Source organism: Parasteatoda tepidariorum, chromosome 4 (assembly GCF_043381705.1).
Source record: "Parasteatoda tepidariorum isolate YZ-2023 chromosome 4, CAS_Ptep_4.0, whole genome shotgun sequence".
In the NCBI taxonomy this organism is placed as follows: Eukaryota; Metazoa; Arthropoda; class Arachnida; order Araneae; family Theridiidae; genus Parasteatoda; species Parasteatoda tepidariorum.
This window is the reverse complement of record NC_092207.1, coordinates 101148488-101166528: the sequence shown is the minus strand read 5'-3', so window position 1 is coordinate 101166528 and position 18041 is coordinate 101148488. Positions and strand designations below refer to the sequence as shown.

Here is an 18041-nt window from a genome sequence, read left to right as displayed (position 1 = left end):
AACTTTTACTTTATAGTTATTTACCATTTTTTAAAATTATTTTGGCGTGTCCGGAGTAGTTCGCATCTCGGATTATATATATTTGTATCATGAAACCAATTCTTATTTTATTATTTTTTAACATCAATATTTTCTTCTCGAGTCCATCCTTAAAATGATGTCTTTCACCTTAAGGTAAAATTTTAACTTCTGGCAAAGAACTCTTTAAAATTTCATTTTTACTTATTTGTATCTTTAAACTGACTATATTCTTTGTAAATCAACATTTTCTACATGCTTCATTCTTGGAAATTGGTTCATGGTAAACTCTTTGGAATCAGTTCTGCTGCAAATTTATCTTAAAGTGGTAGTCAGAATCCAAAGATTCAGTTCAGTTATGTTGGTAAATTAGTGTATTTTTCCATTGAAGAAATTTAATTTAAACAAATAATTTAGTTAAATTTTTATAAGCTGTGAACTTTTTTAAAGAGATTAAATAACAAATTGGTTATTTTTTGCTTTGATATCGCATGGGTTTTCAATTACAGGGTTCTGGAAGTACTCAAAATTTAATGGCTCCTTTGGTGAAAATACAACCATTTGAATCTGAATATCATAATGATTCTACGGCTACTTTAGAATACGAGTTTCCTGTTGATCCTGTGTGGGAGCTACCTAGGGAAAAGTAAGTGAAGAAAAAGCCAAAACTATTGTAATTTCTTTTAGAGATAGAATGGTAGATAAGTATATATTTTGTCTCACATTTTAGTCAATTTCAGGGGGGTGGGGGAGGAGAGAAATGGTGTTTGTTTATTTGAATTAAAACAAAGGTGTTTTCTGTTAAACATCACATGAGATATTGTTTTTTTACTTGTTTATAATTTATGTTACTATTTTCCTACTATTAAAAGACCTTTTTTTTAAAGTTGGCTGCCATTAGTAGCTTTCATTTTCTAACTAAATTAAAAAAAAAATATTTTTATTTTTTCTGATTTTATTAGAATTTGTTGCCAAATATTGGAGGAAAAAAAATCAAGTCCAACTTTTTTTTTCAAATAGCAATTTTTTTTCAAATTTCCCATCACTAGCTTTCTATTTAGTGCTTACATGTCTTTTAGTATGATTTAGTAAATGTGCATGCCAGTATCAGTTTTTAAAAATTAAGAAAGCTCTCAAGTAACCAAAATAGGTACTTTAAAACTTGCAATAAATTAAATTTTACGCAGCTACATTAGAGCATTTTAAGGTTAATAGTAGCTTTTATTTCTTAATACTAATTCATTCTATTTATTTAAACCCATTTCAATTATTGTCAATTTTGTAGATATTGCACCTTTGATTCAATACATTTTGACAAGTATACTATTTGACCAAAACAGCAAATTTCTCTTTGTAGATTAATATTATAAATATAAAAGTTAAATAAAAAATCTGTTTGCATACAAAGTAAATTTTATTTAAAGAATAACTATGGCTTTTAAATGTGAAGGAATAAGAATAGCAAGATTATTAGTAAATAATTTTAATATAAATAAAACCATGTCTATAATTCTTTCCTCATTTGTATAAGATGATTATTCTCTATTTTCTTCAGCTTGGTTTTTGGAAAAGATCTTGGTAGAGGAGCATTTGGACAAGTAAAACTTGCTGAAGTGATGACTGTGTGGGGAAAACCATTAATGGTTGCAGTAAAAATGCTGAAAGGTCAGTTCTAGAGAATGAATTAGTTTATAGGATTGTTTTTGTTCTTTTAATTAATAATCATGATATCATTAATAGATGGTTATACAGATCAAGACATGATAGATTTAGTATCTGAAGCTGAGATAATGAAAACAGTGGGGAAGCATCCTCATATCATTAATTTATTAGGTTGTTGTACTCAAAATGGTAAGTTTCCTGCATTAACTCAACCTTTTCATTTTCCAGCTGCTTAAATATAATTGTTATTTTCAAAAATTATTTGAATTAAAAAAAATTAAGATTTTGAGATATTACTTCCGTAAAAAGGTTGTAGCATCGTAAAATCTTAATTTCTACATCCTATTATAATTTAAACTTTAAACTAGTAAGAAAAAACTTATATCCCTCTTAAAAAAGTCTTATGCATCTCATAAGCACACTATAATTTGTATTGTTACACTTTTAATTGCATTTTAAGAATGGATACACTTTTAAATCTGAAAAGAAAAAAAGTTTTGAGAAATATCGTTTAAATTTTTTATATTTAAGTTTTTCATTTTAAGATTTATGTTTTGTATCTTTGTTATTTAGATGAGTATAAAAATGAAATGCAATGTAGAGGAGCAGAGAGATATGTAAATGAATAAATTATTATTTTAATGCTTTTAAGTTGTATGACAGAATGATAAGAGACACATATTAACTTATTTTCGATAAAACTACATTTGTTGGTGATGTATTTTGATTAACAATACATTAAAATTGTGAATCTGATTAAATGAACTATTTTTGCCTAATTATCCCATGTTTAAAAACTAATTATTCAAATGTATTATTTCATTGTACTGTATTATTCAAATGAATTATTAACTCAGTGTTTTGTAGCAGCATTAATGAATTGACCTCTTTTACTTTTCAGGACCATTGTATGTTGTAGTTGAATATGCAGCGAATGGAAATTTAAGAGATTACCTTCGTATTCACAGACCTGTGCCAGGTTATGAAATTTCTAACTCTGAAAGAGAATTAATATCTGAAAAATGTTTGGTAACTTTTGCATATCAAATTGCTAAAGGAATGGAATATTTAGCTTCCAAAAAGGTGTGTCATATATTTTAAGTTTCAATAAATTGCTGCAAAAAAATGCTTAATTGTGGATTAAATAAGATAATGTGTTTCAGTGCATTCATCGAGACTTGGCTGCTAGAAATATTCTTGTGATGGAAGATAAAATGCTTAAGATTGCTGATTTTGGTTTCGCAAGAGATGTCCATGAAAATGAATACTACAGAAAAAGGAAAAATGTAATTTTTTAATGTAGATATATTTAGCATAAGTTAAATGTAGTTGAATTTTATGTTTTGTACTGCATTTTTTAGAATTTAAGAATTAATAATGAAGTAAGGTATACCATCTTTCTTACGTAATTTCTCTTATATGCTAAGTTTCGTGGTGGTTCATTAAGTTTTATTGCAGTTCTTAACTTATTTTAACAATAGTTAATTCTTAATTTATTCCTATTCAGGTTGAATAATACCATTAAATTAAAAAAAAAATTATTTTGAAAGGTTTTTATTTGTAAAGGAATCACATTACTTTGTCTTTATTTTTATATTGCTTCGTAACTGCCTTATCGTCAAAATTAGTTTAATATGTTATGAGAATTATGTCATTTTACAAATAAGGATTGGCAATTTTGACTTCAGGAACCATTATTATTTCGAAGCTTACTTCTTATTTTAAGCAAATGCTGTAACAAAATTTTTAGGTGCTTTCACATTTTTTGTTTAGTCCCTTGAGCCTCATTTTCAAAATGATTAATATCAATCCACAAAACAGCCATCATTAAATTTTTAATTGGTGAAATAAAGAATTTTGTTTAGGTAGCCCTGTCTATTCATTTTGAGATAATCGAAACTCTACTTAAATTTTGAACTCGATGACAAATTTTAACTAAATGAGGGAATATAAACTAATATATACTGGTTATTCTCTTTTAAATATTCTTTATATTGATATTATGAGTTGAACAGTGCATCATTATACTTGAAACTGTTAAAATATTTTCTTCTGAATAAATTAATAAAATAGTATATATTATATACTTTCAAGGGCTTAAATTTGCTTTTATTATATTTAAGTATAGCAAATTATATTTTCTTTTTAGTTTGTCAGATGCTTTTTTTGAAAAAAAGTCTTGAACACATATATTGTGTCAAAAAATATCCTGAATGTATGAAAAATTTTCTAATTTTTGGCCAATAATAAAGGAGTTTCATTTTGCCATGCGTATGTGACAGTCAATGTGAAAGGGATAATGGTTGTAGATAATTACTCTGAGTTTGCTTCTGCAAGGTGCGTAGGGTTTTAAAAAAGTGCTTAAATATGCTTATTTTCGATTTTTAAAATTTGCTTAAAGGTGCTTGTTTCATTGTGTGTTTTAAAAAGTGCTTAATTTTCGCTGTTCCAAAATGAGATATTTTTTCTTTACCATGTTGATTTTCGCCACAAAGTATGCAAAGAACGTGGATTACTCATTGTCTTATTCAATGTTTTCACAATTTATTCACCCGCAATCCATAGCAGCATAGCATCAGTCCGTAGCATGTGAAAGTGCCAACCATTTTACATGTTTTAAGAAATACTTGCAGGCCCATATGTACGTATACTGAGCTGGATTCGGTGAGAAGAATTCTTGCAGTATCATGCAACTCTAATGGATTTTGCAAGAGATTCTTAATTTCAGGCTTCATTTTTTGCACTCTGAAATCGAAACAAATTCTCTCTTGAATATCTGCTGATCACAGGACCAACTAAAAAGTGTCAATTTTTTTTCTCTCTCTCTCTAACAGCAAATTTTTTATTTTATTTTTCTTGTTAATTTCAGCGTTGGTGAAGTGCCTTTGTGGTCTGGCAAGCTGAAAGCCTTCTCACACTCTTCTATTATTGTTCAGTACTATAATCCTTGAATTGGGGATCATTCACTAATTAGTATGTATTTTCATATGAGTCCCCAGAGCAGTAAAGAATCCCATCGCTTCTCCTCTTAAAAATTTCCTTTTCCCTTTTATTAATTTAATTTAATAAAGCTAAGAATTAATTTAGATTTTTAATCCTAAGATTATTCTATTTGAAGGAACATCTACCAATTGCATACAATTTTTGTAAAAATTTATTATACTCTATTACATTTTTTTTACTTATTAAGTTTTATTACTGTATTATTACTTTTAAAATTTTCAATACTTTTAAGTTGTTTTATGAAAAAAACTCATCACTGTTATAATGCTGCAAAAAATCTTACGTTATTTAGATTTGTCATTCAGAAAAACTTTAATTCAATTCTTAATAATTTGATTTAAAAACAATTGAAATAAAAAATTTAATTATATCAGATTTGCTAAAGTTTATGTGTGTAGGGACCATATAATAATTTACTTCTGAGAAAAATGTTTAGTTTCAGTACTCATTGTATTTACATTTCATAATTATATTATATTATTTTTTTTTAAAACTTTCATTAACGTAATATTGAACCAAGTAACAAAGCTAAATGAAAATTTATAAAGGGCCATACATTTTTTTCAGTTGTAATATGAATTTATTAGTTTTCTTAGTTAGCTAAATTCTTTACATATTTTTATAGTTTCAGCATGATCAATAACTTTTTTAAATAATGGTTAAGTTAATTATAATTGTGAATTAAAGTTATCTTACATAATTTAGTACAGTAATTATTAATTTAAATAATAGAATGAGCCACTCAATATTGAATATATTTAAACTTGTGCATAATTGTTTTTATGGTGGCTAATTAAGAACACAGTTCTTTGTCAGAAACTATTAATCTTATCATGATCATGTTAAGTCTTTGAAAATTATTTAGCATTTTATTAATATGTATATGAAGGACTTCAACAGTAGGGAAATTTTTTTTTATTGCATTATATTTTTTAAAAGTGCTTACAAATATTTTTGAGTGCTTAAAAGGTACTTATTTTTTGTTGAAAATTTTGGTTATGTATCCTGTTCTAACATAAACAGTTTCATTTAGGAAAAAATTTAAATTATTCTAGATTTCATTATAATATATACTATAAGACGCCCGGTGGTTAATTCGCTCTCCTGTGCGACAGGTCCTGGGTTAGATCCTCGGGCCGGGCAAGGTTGACTCAGCCTTTCATCCCTTCAGTGGGTCAATAAATGAGTACCAAGCATGCTTGGGAACTAAACACTGGGAGTTTCGCGTGCGGCTGACCACCCATTGATGGATTGAATGTAGAGTTTAATGGCGCAAGATCCAAAAGAGGATATGCTGCACCAACGGTTGACCACCTAACCGAAACGTCTGCTAATGCATCCTAGAGCCCAAGCTCAAGAAAACTGAGATGGGCACAGTAGGCCTTGGCCCTCTATGAGCTGTTGCGCCACTGAGTTTAGTTTATATACAGTGAAACCTCTGTTTAGTGGACACTCTCGGGATCAAAGAAATTGTCCGTTTTCGAGAGTTGTTTGTTTAAGGGAAGGGTACATTAATAATGAATACTGAAGCCATAAATTGTTTTTAGAATAATTGCAATGATTAAGAAATAATTAAGTAATCTATAACAACTATTTACATTGACATTTATTTAAACGTAATGAAATTATAATATTTATGGTACAAAAAGAGAAGATTAAGAAATCTGATATATGCCTTTGGTTTACTATTATCCAATTGAAAAGAAAAATGTGATAGAAATTTCTTTTAAGCGGCTGTGACTCACCATATTTTCATGGTACATTTTTAAATCATTTAGCACCTTTACTCCAATTTTATCATTTTTCGATAGATTAAAATGTCTCAGTTCCCAATACAACTTTGAGCATTACTTAAAATTTTCTCTTCTGGTTCATATTCAGAAAGCAATTGAATATCAGTGTCTTCATTTCCACTCTCGGCATCATTATTTGCAACAATTTCAGTAATTTCGTCCATATTTAAAATATTCTTTTGACTTTTAATATTTTCGTCAATGTTTACAAAATCATTACTGTTGACAACACTTTCTCCAGTCAAGCGAATCAAATTTGTTAATTCAAGAAAGGAATAAACAGAATTTGTGTCATCCACGACATCTAAGGATATTACATTCTGATGTATCTTTCTAGAAGCCTATCTTAGTGAAACATTTTTAAATGGTTGAGCTTTTTACTTTTTTCCAGGCTGCTATTATCTACAAAGAAGCTTGTAGAATATCAATTTTTACGTTTTCGTTATTTGGCCCATCTAAACTCGTAATCGAGTGTTTTAAAATGAGTTACCGATAAAACACTTTGAAATTTTTAATAACACCTTGATCAAGTGGTTGGCTAACACACATTACAATTGGAGGGAAGAATGCAATTTGACATTCTTTAGATTAATGTTAGGGTGAGACGCAGCATTATCAAGAATAAGAAGAACTTTCCTGTTTCTGCGGCCCATTTTTCTTTCGAGTTCAAGCAACCACTCAGTCATTAAATCCCGGGTCATCTATACTCGTCGGTTTGTTTTCCATTGTGTTTCAAGCCTAAATAAATTTATTTCTCTAAAACACCTTGGCTTATTTGATATTCCCCTTGTTCTCCCGTCATACTTGCACAAAGTAAAATCGTAAATCTTTCTTTTGACATTTTCACTCCTTCACACTTTTCACCTTTTAACACGCAAAAGTTTCTTTCCGGTAATGCCTGAATTAAAAGAACAATCTCATCAGCATTTAATATAGTCCTTCAATAAGGGCTTCTCCAACCATTCTTTAACCACAGAAGTGGAATCTCTGCTTATTGATTTAAAAGAAATCATATGCCTCTTTCTGAACTTTTGTAATCATTCATTAGAAGCTTTAAAATCCTTTATCCCCAATTTCTCAGCTGCCTCTCTCATATAACATGGGTCCTGATACTGGATATTGTTCGCTTCTGACTTGAGAAAACTATTCAAAAACGCATCTGCCAATTTTAAATTTCCGTTTTGCACCCAAGTTTTTCTCTATTTTTAATGAATTTTTCCAATGTTAAAGGGTTTGGCCAATTCTGTGGAGACTGCTTTTTTGATGTTTGGAATGCTCTAAAAGTTCAATTTTTTCCTTTAAAGTTTCCTTTACGAGGCATTGTTGAACACGAAGAGACTTTCTCAAGAATAAAGATCTTTTAAAAGTTTTATCTCAAATACTCTTTCAACAGATGTAGTTACAAAGAAATAAAAATGTTTTTCATAATTTCGCAGATATTCGAGTTAGTCATAGGATACAGAATGGACACATATATTCCTATGTCAGGACCCCAGTCAGTTTCAAACAATACATTTATCCCCCCCCCATCACTTGATAAGAAATGTGGTAATACCTCCCTGAAAGTAAACTTTCAGTTATGCATAAAAAAAGGAACAAGATAATGCTTACCTGTAAGACACCAGGCCCTATGGAGTTGTATTCACAATCTATCATTTCTCAAGAGTTTGAATAAATGTTTGATTTATATGAACACCTCCATGACTAGAATTTCTATTTTTATTCTTTTAACCCAGCTGGGATGAGTGCAGACTGATGAGAAGTAAAAATGAAATTTCAGTGGGGAAGAGGAATTAATAGCAATTAATGTGACACTCTAACTTGTGGGGTCTCAAGAGTGAGCATGTGGGGTCTTCCAGATAAAATGACCCAAAGATGCCACTGTCCTAAATATTTTACATGAGCAGAATCATTTTTCCTTTCTTTCTTGCCAAAGATAAAATCGAAAAGTGACAGGAGAATGATACATTATTTAAAACTAAAATAGCTTAATGTTTTTAGTTACGGATAAGGCAAAAAATTTCCATGTTTTAATAAATGGTGAAGAGAGGCATTTTTTCTTAAATTTCATAGTAAAAATCATTTTACTTTTTTTAAATTTAGGAAAAGTAGTGTCCGGTTTGAACAGATAGAAAATGATGTTCAGGGCAAAAATGACCATCCGCGTCCAGTTACGGGAGTGTCCACTTTGCGGAGAATGTACACAACGGTTTATTCATAGAAGATTCCAGGGGAATCAAAAATACGTCTGCATTGAGAGGCGTCCGTTTTGTAGGAGTGTCCACAACAGGAAGTTTCACAGTATACTATATATATTATATACATACAGATGTATGTTTTCTTCGTATGGGAATGCTATTTTCTTTGTGCTTTTAACATCAGAAGTCTAAATTAGACTCAATTTAACTATATTTTTAGTTCGCTTCATTAAATTCTTACTTGTGCTGTTCTTACTATTTAAAATACAGGGTGTTTATAAATTCCCGGACCCATTTTGATGTTTAATAACTCATAAAATTATAAAGATATAAACAAACTTATGGCATATATTGATGGAATAACTCATATTTTCCTTTTCAGGTTTGAATATCTTTACTTTTGTAAATATCGTCTGCGTGTGTGGTTAATTTCAGATAATTTCATTTTCCAGTCTAAAAATCTGTACTTTTCTACATATCGTCTGCTTATTAATTGCATTTTTCTCTCTTTTGTTTTTGGCAACTATTGCAATGTTATGTTTACTTATGATGTGTTTGTTCTATGTAGTACTTTTCTATGTGATGTTTTATTCGATTTATTAAGGAGAATGCATACACCACAAGAGAAAGCACATATTTTATGGTGGTTCATAGAAACGAAATCGATAGTGCAAGCACAGAGAAATTGCAGAAGAATTTACCAAAAAGATCCTCCATCCAAAAGCAGCATCTTGCGGTGGAAAACGAATTTTCTAGATGCTGGAAGTATTGCAGATAAGAAACGTTCCGGACGTCCCTGCACAAGTGATTTTGATGTTGAGTGTGTCAGACAGACATTTTTAGACAATCCTAGAAGATCTGTGAGATCAGCGTCAAGCGAATTGGTATGCCAATTTCGACGATGTACAAGGTTATTAAGAAACAATTAAGACTGCATGCATACAAAGTTCAAATTGTTCAAGGTTTGGAACCGGACGATAGGCCTAGGAGCATGGCGTTTGCAACAGATATGGTAGGAAGGATAGAAGATGCTGCTGATTTTCTGAAGAGCATAATGTTCTCCAACGAAGCATCCTTTCATGTTTCTGGCATTGTTAATCACCATAATGTGCGCATATCGGGATCTGAAATTCTCCATGAATACCATGAGACAAAAAGAGATTCCCCAAAGGTAAATGTGTGGTGTGGACTAATGCACGACCGAGTCATTGGGCCTTTCTTTTTTACAGAAAAGACGGTCTCATCAGTGCTATACTTAGACATGTTGGAAAACTTCGTATTTCCACAACTAGAAGAGCTTCAGCCTGCACCACCTCATTGGGGTATCATCGTTCGTAGTTCTTTGAATGACCATTTTCCAATTCCTTGGCCACCCAGATCACCTGATATAACGGCGCTGGACTTTTTTCTTTGGGGATTTATGAAGAACAATGTTTACAGGAGGATCGTGTCGAACATTGATGACCTAAAAGCCAGAATTACAATTGCAATAGCCTCTGTGGATGCTGACATGCTTGCCGCTACCTGGCGTGAAATTGACTATCGACTTGATATTCTCCGTGCAACGTAGGGGGCACGCGTGGAAGTTCATTGACAAGGGTTATGAAACTTTTTGAGTGTATCTAACCATTTATGTTATTAATTTTAATCTATCTTTATTATTTTATGAGTTATTAAACATCAAAATGGATCTGGGACTTTATAAACACCCTGTATAAAGGATTTAGGTTAATCCTCAGTCGAAACAAAACTATTAGAAATTCAGGTTATTTTTTTTAAATATTTAGAATTTTGAATTTCTTTTTGTTTTTTTTAACAGGGGTTACTTCCAATCAAATGGATGGCGATTGAATCTTTGATTGATAGAATATACACTTGCCAAAGTGATGTGTAAGTAGATGGAAAAATTAAATTCTGGTGTTTATGAATTTTTCAAGCTTTAATAAATGAATGATTGTTTTAACATCAATAGGTGGTCATTTGGAGTTCTGATGTGGGAAATAATGACACTTGGCGGATCACCCTATCCCACTCTTCCATCTGAGAGGCTCTTTGATTATTTGAAGAATGGTCAAAGACTAGAAAAACCAACTGGGTGCAGTATAGAAGTGTAAGTTTAAAAACTGTATTTTTGGCAGATGTATGATTTTATTTTATAACCGCCTCTGAATTTAGGACTATCAATGTTCAACTCTATAGCCTTGTAATTTGGAACCCAACTCAGAAGACTAGGGAACTAGAAGACAAGGGAATCAAGACAAACTAGTTTTCGTAGAGGACTTTTTGTTGGAACGAATCCGCATTTGTTTAACAAGGAGATGAAAACCACAAAAATCTTCCATTAGCCATGGGCAAAAGAATATTGGCACATAATTCGTCTACCACTGAAGATATTTTCAGGGGTAATTGTGACACCAAGTAAAAAACCTTGAAATACTTTTGGTGTAAGAAGTCGATGTCAAGATATAAACTTATAAATTATTTATTTTTGATGTAGCATTTATAATTAAATAATCCACTAATGAAGAACATCACTTCTTTATAGTAACTACTCCAGGAAAAAACTAACGAGAATCTGCAATATTGGATTTTAAAATCGCGTGAACGAGACGCAATATTAGATTTTAAAAATGCAAAAATATAAATTGCTTGTGTAATATATAAATGTTTTTAAATCACGTATATCTATGAAAATCGATTTTTGATGTTACTTGTGAATAACGTGTAAATACAAATCACGATATCAGATTTTTAAATCGCACCATCTACATTTTCCATACTTTATCCGATTCATTGCTCATTTATTCCACCCCCACAACAAAATTACTCATAGTTTGAGTTTGCATTTTATAACGTAATTCTATTTTTAACAAATTTGTATTTTGATTAGAAGTTTACTATGGGAAAAAATCAATCCTAAAAAATTGTTAAGATTTGCTTTAGACTTAAAATTTCGAAATTTGGCTAAAACTTATGATATTTGGCTAATTTACTGGCTAATAATTTGAAGTCCTTAGCAAGGGCCATGCATATATATATATATATATNATATATTAAAAGAAAATCGCTTTAGTAGGGTGTATGGTTTCCCTAGACGGCCAGTAACGTTGAACACTTGTTGAGGTTATTAATAATGGGGTTGTGGTGTTTTGTCCCACTCCTTCAGAAGAGCCCTTTCCAGCTCTTGGAGAGTTTGTGGGAGGGGTAGGCGTCCAGCAATTCGTCTACCTAGAATGTCCCAAACATGCTCGATTCATGTCCGGATAACACGCTGGCCAATCCATTCATTTGATTCCTTCCTCCAAAAGGAAATCGTTCTCTGAGTTAGCAGGATACGGCCTGCAATTGCCGTCCATCAACATGAAGTCATATCTAATTGCTGCTGCGTAAGAGATTTCAATAGGTTTCAGGTCTCATCCCTATAACCGATCAGAGCTCCATTTCAAATGATACGGAGATCGGTGTGTCCATCAATGAAGATGCCAGCATAAACCATCACTCCTCCATTGCCAAATCTTACACTTTAGTGCACGAATGCAGGATTGTTACTTGTGCCATGTTCCCTCCAGATGAAAATACGCCTATTATCAGAATGAACAGAAAAACAAGACTTGTTAGAGAAAAAAATATTGCGCCATTCGTATCTCCTCCAGTTCATATGCCCTGTTTTTTACTCTCTGCAGGCACAACGGTGACACACACCATTGGTTGATGAGCATACAGACCTACAGCGTGAAATCCGTTTTGGTTACTTTCAGCCAAAACTATGGTGCCGGTAGCCGTGCGAAGGTGTTGTCGAAGAAGAGTGGAATTTATATTTGGGTGTCTCTGAAACGTTAGTGCTAAATAACGGTCTTCATTCGGCATTGTTGCACATCTCCGCCCTTCCCCTGATCTTCGGCCTGCATTTTCAGTCTCCAAAAAAACGGTTCCAGGTCTTGAAAATCTCACTTTGTGAAACTCCAATGGCTTCTGCTACTTTGCCTTGTGTTTGGGCTAACCGGGTAACAACTCTCCAAGCATCTGATCTCGTTAAATGACTTTGTTGCGACATCACACTCATCGAAACAACGTGCTTACTGAATGTCGTTCATTCTTTTCCGCTTTGTCTTATATCAAGTTGAAAGCCAAATCAAATTCGCTGCTGCTAAAGCTTCAATCTAACTCAAAATTTGCGTACTGCGAAATTTAAAAATAAGACAAATTTGTATTTGAGACTATCTTCTTCAATTTTATCCAAATATATATATGTGTGTGTGACAAATGAAACTACCTCTGTGAGAAAACCAACTAATGCCAGTATATGTCGCTCCCCCCATAATTAAAATGTTAGAACTATTTCGGTGTAAATGTATAAGCAAACCTGTGTGATTCAAAAATAAGTCTGTGTGAAAGCTTTTTCTTAAATATTAAAGAATGAGTATCATCCTTATTGGTTTTTCCATCGTCTTAATTAATGGTCATCCTACATTTTATTTCCTTGTACTGTTTTTTTTTATACAAGACTTAAAATATCCTTTAATTGTTTTGTGCAGTGCATTTATATATATATATATAAGAATTAAAAGCATTAATATCTTCCTGTACTGTTTAAAACATACTGTCACGTTTGTGTTAGTTACATTTGCCTTTAATTTCTTATACAGTAAAACCTCGCTACAACAATATTTTGGAGATCAAATAAATATATTGTTGTAGAGGGAAAAGCCATTCCCTGTGGTGAAAAGAAATAAGATAATCAGCATTCTGTTAAGAATGAAAAGAAAAAAATCAAAATATGATAAAATGACATTTTTTACATTATTTGAAAACTAATAATAAATGAGGAAAATAAAGTTTAAATTTGAAAATAATTTTTTTGCAGAGGCTTATTGCTTCAGAGAATATTGCAATATTGAGAAAAAGGATTAACATTAATTCATATGCAAGGACCACAAAACATTATATTAATAGAGGGAGTTATTGTTGTATCAGATATCGTAGTAGCGAGAGTTCACTGTATATTCATCAGAGATCATTGAATATATATTTCAATATTGAAATTTGATTGCTAATGAAATATTTCCAGGTATTCACTAATGTTAGATTGCTGGAGAGCACATGCTGGTGATAGACCTACATTTTCAATTTTAGTCAGAAAATTGGAACAATTAATCCTGAAATCATCTGATGTGGTGAGTTTTAATATTATGTATAGAATAAAGAAAATAATAACATGGAACATTGAAATGATGTAATTTGCTGGTATTCAGATTTGTTTCGCTGTCAAAATTTTTTAAAATCTTAGAGTGACTTCATTGTTTGTACCAGTGTCATTTAAATTTGCACCTTCAATGTGTGTGCTGTGCATTAAGGTTTATTGAAATCTTTCTTAATTTTTTATTATTATTTTTTTGTATAAACTTCTTTTAAATTGTAAGTGATCTTATGAGAGACCACGATAGATGTTATTAAGAATAAAAACTTTTTGATAATGATTGTAGAAGGAGAAGGAAAAACAAAAAATCTCTATGGAAAATTTTATTAGTAATAAACTAAAAAAAAAGACTATATTTTTAGTAGTAAGACATAGATTTGTTTTTGAAATACATATATATATATATACATACATACAGTGGTGGCCAAAAGTGTGGACATTTTTTGAAAGTTTCACGTTTTTCAACTTTGTGTGTTTGTAGAATGTTAATTTTCACTTAAATACAAACGTTTATATATCAAATTGAAGGTAATTTAATGTAAAATTTAATAATAAATACAATATTACAATATCTGTATTACAAAAAAAGGTTATGCAACTAATAGTAAGATCTATCTTAGATTTGCATTTTTTTAAAGTAATACTTACACAATCAATACTTAGTAGGATAACCCTTATTTAAGACAGCGTCACAGCGTCTTTTCATCGAGCGAATGAGTGTTTGGAGTTCATCTTTCGTAATCACATAGTGCCAAGAACCAATTATAGCTTCAATAAGTTGTCTTTTATTGGATGGAGGTTTTTTTCATACGAGAATTTTCAAACGTCGCCACAAATTTTAATTGGATTGAGATCAGGGCTGTTTCCTGGACATGGTAATATATCTCTGCCTTTATTTTGAAACCATACTTTGCATACTTTTGCTGTGTGGCATGGATCTGAATCCTGCTGAAAAATAAATGATGCGTTGTTGGGGAAGAGATCCCTGATGGAAGGTATCAATTTTGGTTTCAGGACAGTTTCGATGTATTTGTTGGCATTCAGGATGCCATCAATCACCTGAATTCGGCCCACACCATCTGCAGACATACATGGCCAAATCATGACATTTGTTGGGTTTTTTGTAGTTGAATGCAATCAGGATGAAGTGCTTCACCTACTCTACGTCTCCATTATTTTCTACCATCACTACCAAAGAGCGATATTTTACTCTCATCACTCCAGATTACTTGCTTCCATTGATTTTCTGACCATTTAATTTAATGTGTTCTTTTGCCCACTTAACTCATTTTTCGCGTTGCTTTTGATTTAAATATGGTTTTTTCCTTGGAATTCTAGCTTGTAGTCCAAATCCTGATAACCTTCTTCTTATTGTTCTTGAACTTACTGCAATACCAGCTGCATTCATTTCACATCTAATGGCATCTGATGACATTTTTCTATCTTGAAGGCATAGCCATTTAATTTTTCTATCGGTAGTAGCACTTGTGCATTTTTTTCGGCCTGATTTGGCATCCTGAATGCCAAAAAATACATCGAAACTGTCCTGAAACCAAAATTGATACCTTCCATCAGGGATCTCTTCCCCAACAACGAACCATTTATTTTTCAGCAGGATTCAGCTCCATGCCACACAGCAAAAGTATGCAAAGCATGCTTTCAAAATAAATTCATAGATATATTACCATGGCCAGGAAACAGCCCTGATCTCAATCCAATTGAAAATTTGTGGCGAAGTTTGAAAATTCTTGTACGAAAAAAACGTCCATCCAATAAAAGACAACTAAGTGAAGCTATAATTGATTCTTGGCACCATGTGATTACGAAAGATGAACTCCAAACACTCGTTCACTCGATGAAAAGACGCTGTGAAGCTGTCTTAAAAAATAAGGGTTATCCTACTAAGTATTGATTGTGTAAGTATCACTTTAAAAAAATGCAAATCTAAGATAGATCTTACTATTAGTTGCATAACTTTTTTTGTAATACAGATATTGTAATACTGTATTTATTATTAAATTCTACATTAAATTACCTTCAATTTGATATATAAACGTTTGTATTTAAGTGAAAATTAATATATTCTACAAGCACACAAAGTTGAAAAACATGAAACTTTCAAAAAATGTCCACACTTTTGGCCACTACTGTATATAGTTTTTTTTTTTACAGCACTTGACTGATTGCCTATATTTTTTGCCATGCTCATTTGTTGATTATGCTTTTTATTATAGGAATATCTTTGTTTGGATTATGAATATGAAGAATCTACCAGCATATCAACAGATTCTGATAGTGATTCAGATTCAAATAACGTTTGAATGGAACTGTATTTGTTTTGTCAGTATTTGTGCACATTTAAAGATCTCAGGATTAACAGTTATTTTCTGAACATTTACTAGGTTGAAAGCAACATGTCTGTGTAAATATAGTTGTGTGTCATTTTTATAATTAGGAATATAAATAACAAATTATACTGCACAGACAAAAGTCATTTGTAAAACCAATATAAGGTAAACAACCATTGTAAGTTTTTAGCTTCTTCATTGTATTATAAATCATTAGTTTAGTTATTAACTATTAAATCTGAAAAATATCTCATTTTGCAGAATCTCATGCTACAGAATCTAAATTTTTATAATGTGTTTGTTGTAATTTATACTTTTTAATTTTTCTAGCAGCTTTGATTTTTTTTTATAAGATGTATGAGTAGCTTCATGAAAGACTATGTTATTTGAATAAATGTAGTGTATTTATGTGTATAATATTTGCATCTTTTTTGTGAAAGACAAGCCACTCTGTGAGTTTATGTTTTTTTTCTCCAAACAATCATTATTTTGTTATAAAAAATTATGATGATCGGACAAGCTAATATTGACATTGTTAGCATATTGAATCATTAGAACTTTTTTGTGATAGATTTAAGTGTAAGTTAAACTTATTTGATCAAATTAGAATAGAAATAACATTTGTATGTGTTACTTGATCAAATATTTGCATCTTTTTATTTGTTTTAAGATAAACCACCTGGTAAGTGTATGTTATTGTTAGAAGAAATATAAATTTGTGATAAGAAATCTAACAATGGTTCATTGGACATTCTTTTTTCTTGACTTTGTTAGCTCCTTGAATCATGGTAACATTTTTGTAGCCTGTTTAAGCATGTGTTAAAGTTATTTGATCAAACTAAAATAGAAATGTTATTTGAGGTAATCAAAACATATTTATATTATATGATCAAATATTTGCATCTTATTTCTGAAAAAAGAGCCATCTGAGGTGATGTTATGGTTTGAATGAAAATAATTTATGTGATAAAATATTATGATTTCACAAGCTGACAGGAGCATTTCTACTTTGTAGAATCATGATATTTTTGTGACAGGTTATTTGATCAAATTAAACTAGCTCATATAAATGAGCAGACACTGTACTGATCAATTCAAAAGTGTGTTAATTGTATATATGTGATAGCTGGAAACTTTCCGCATGAACCAAAGATAATGACATTTATGTACCTGATGATGTTTAATATTTGTGGTGTTATAATAAATCTGAATTAGGAAATTCAGATATTTCTAATGTGCAATATAATTAAAAATTATAGTAACAATATGATTGCAATTCTAACACTTTATATTTCTTTTTTTAAAGTTTTAATTCTATAACTTTAAAATATTGTATTTTGGTGCCATTTGTCTTTGTGTTAGTACCAGAGAATTATAAAGTTATCAAATTATGCTAATTTTATAATTTTTCTACTTCAATAGTTGTTTTAAATAAATACAGTTGAATCTCATTAATGTCAACTTGTAGGGATACATAAAAATTTTTCATGATTAAAGCAGTCCACTTTATAAATTTAGATGCTTTTTTTTTCATAAAAATTGTTTAATACACAAAAATTTGATATTGACAATATATAACATAGTTTTAAAATGGAAATAACTTTTTCAAGTATGTAGAATAATTTATATTTTATGTCAATAAAAAAAAAAGTATTTTTATCACAATTTTAAATCATTTATAACTTGAAAAGGAAAAATTGGATTTAAAATCAAAAAGTTAAAAAAAAATGTGTTGTTCATTTTACACAAATAAATGCTGACTGCCAAACCACATTATTCATTTATAAAATTCATATGAAGATAAAAAATTTCATATTTTTTT

General features: G+C 30.6%; 1 protein-coding gene across 3 annotated transcripts in view; it reads left to right on the top strand.

The window, feature by feature from the left end:
* The window catches only part of LOC107438841 (fibroblast growth factor receptor 4), a 51137-nt gene extending 33096 nt beyond the window's left edge, over positions 1 to 18041 (top strand). For all 3 annotated transcript variants that reach the window (XM_043046450.2, XM_043046449.2, XM_043046443.2), the window contains exons 14-22: positions 528 to 664; positions 1574 to 1683; positions 1759 to 1869; positions 2582 to 2763; positions 2844 to 2966; positions 10494 to 10564; positions 10647 to 10784; positions 13743 to 13848; positions 16106 to 18041. In XM_043046450.2, coding sequence (XP_042902384.1) covers positions 528 to 664; positions 1574 to 1683; positions 1759 to 1869; positions 2582 to 2763; positions 2844 to 2966; positions 10494 to 10564; positions 10647 to 10784; positions 13743 to 13848; positions 16106 to 16192 — 1065 coding nt within the window. In that variant the 3' untranslated portion in view covers positions 16193 to 18041. The remainder of the gene's footprint in view (positions 1 to 527; positions 665 to 1573; positions 1684 to 1758; positions 1870 to 2581; positions 2764 to 2843; positions 2967 to 10493; positions 10565 to 10646; positions 10785 to 13742; positions 13849 to 16105) is intronic.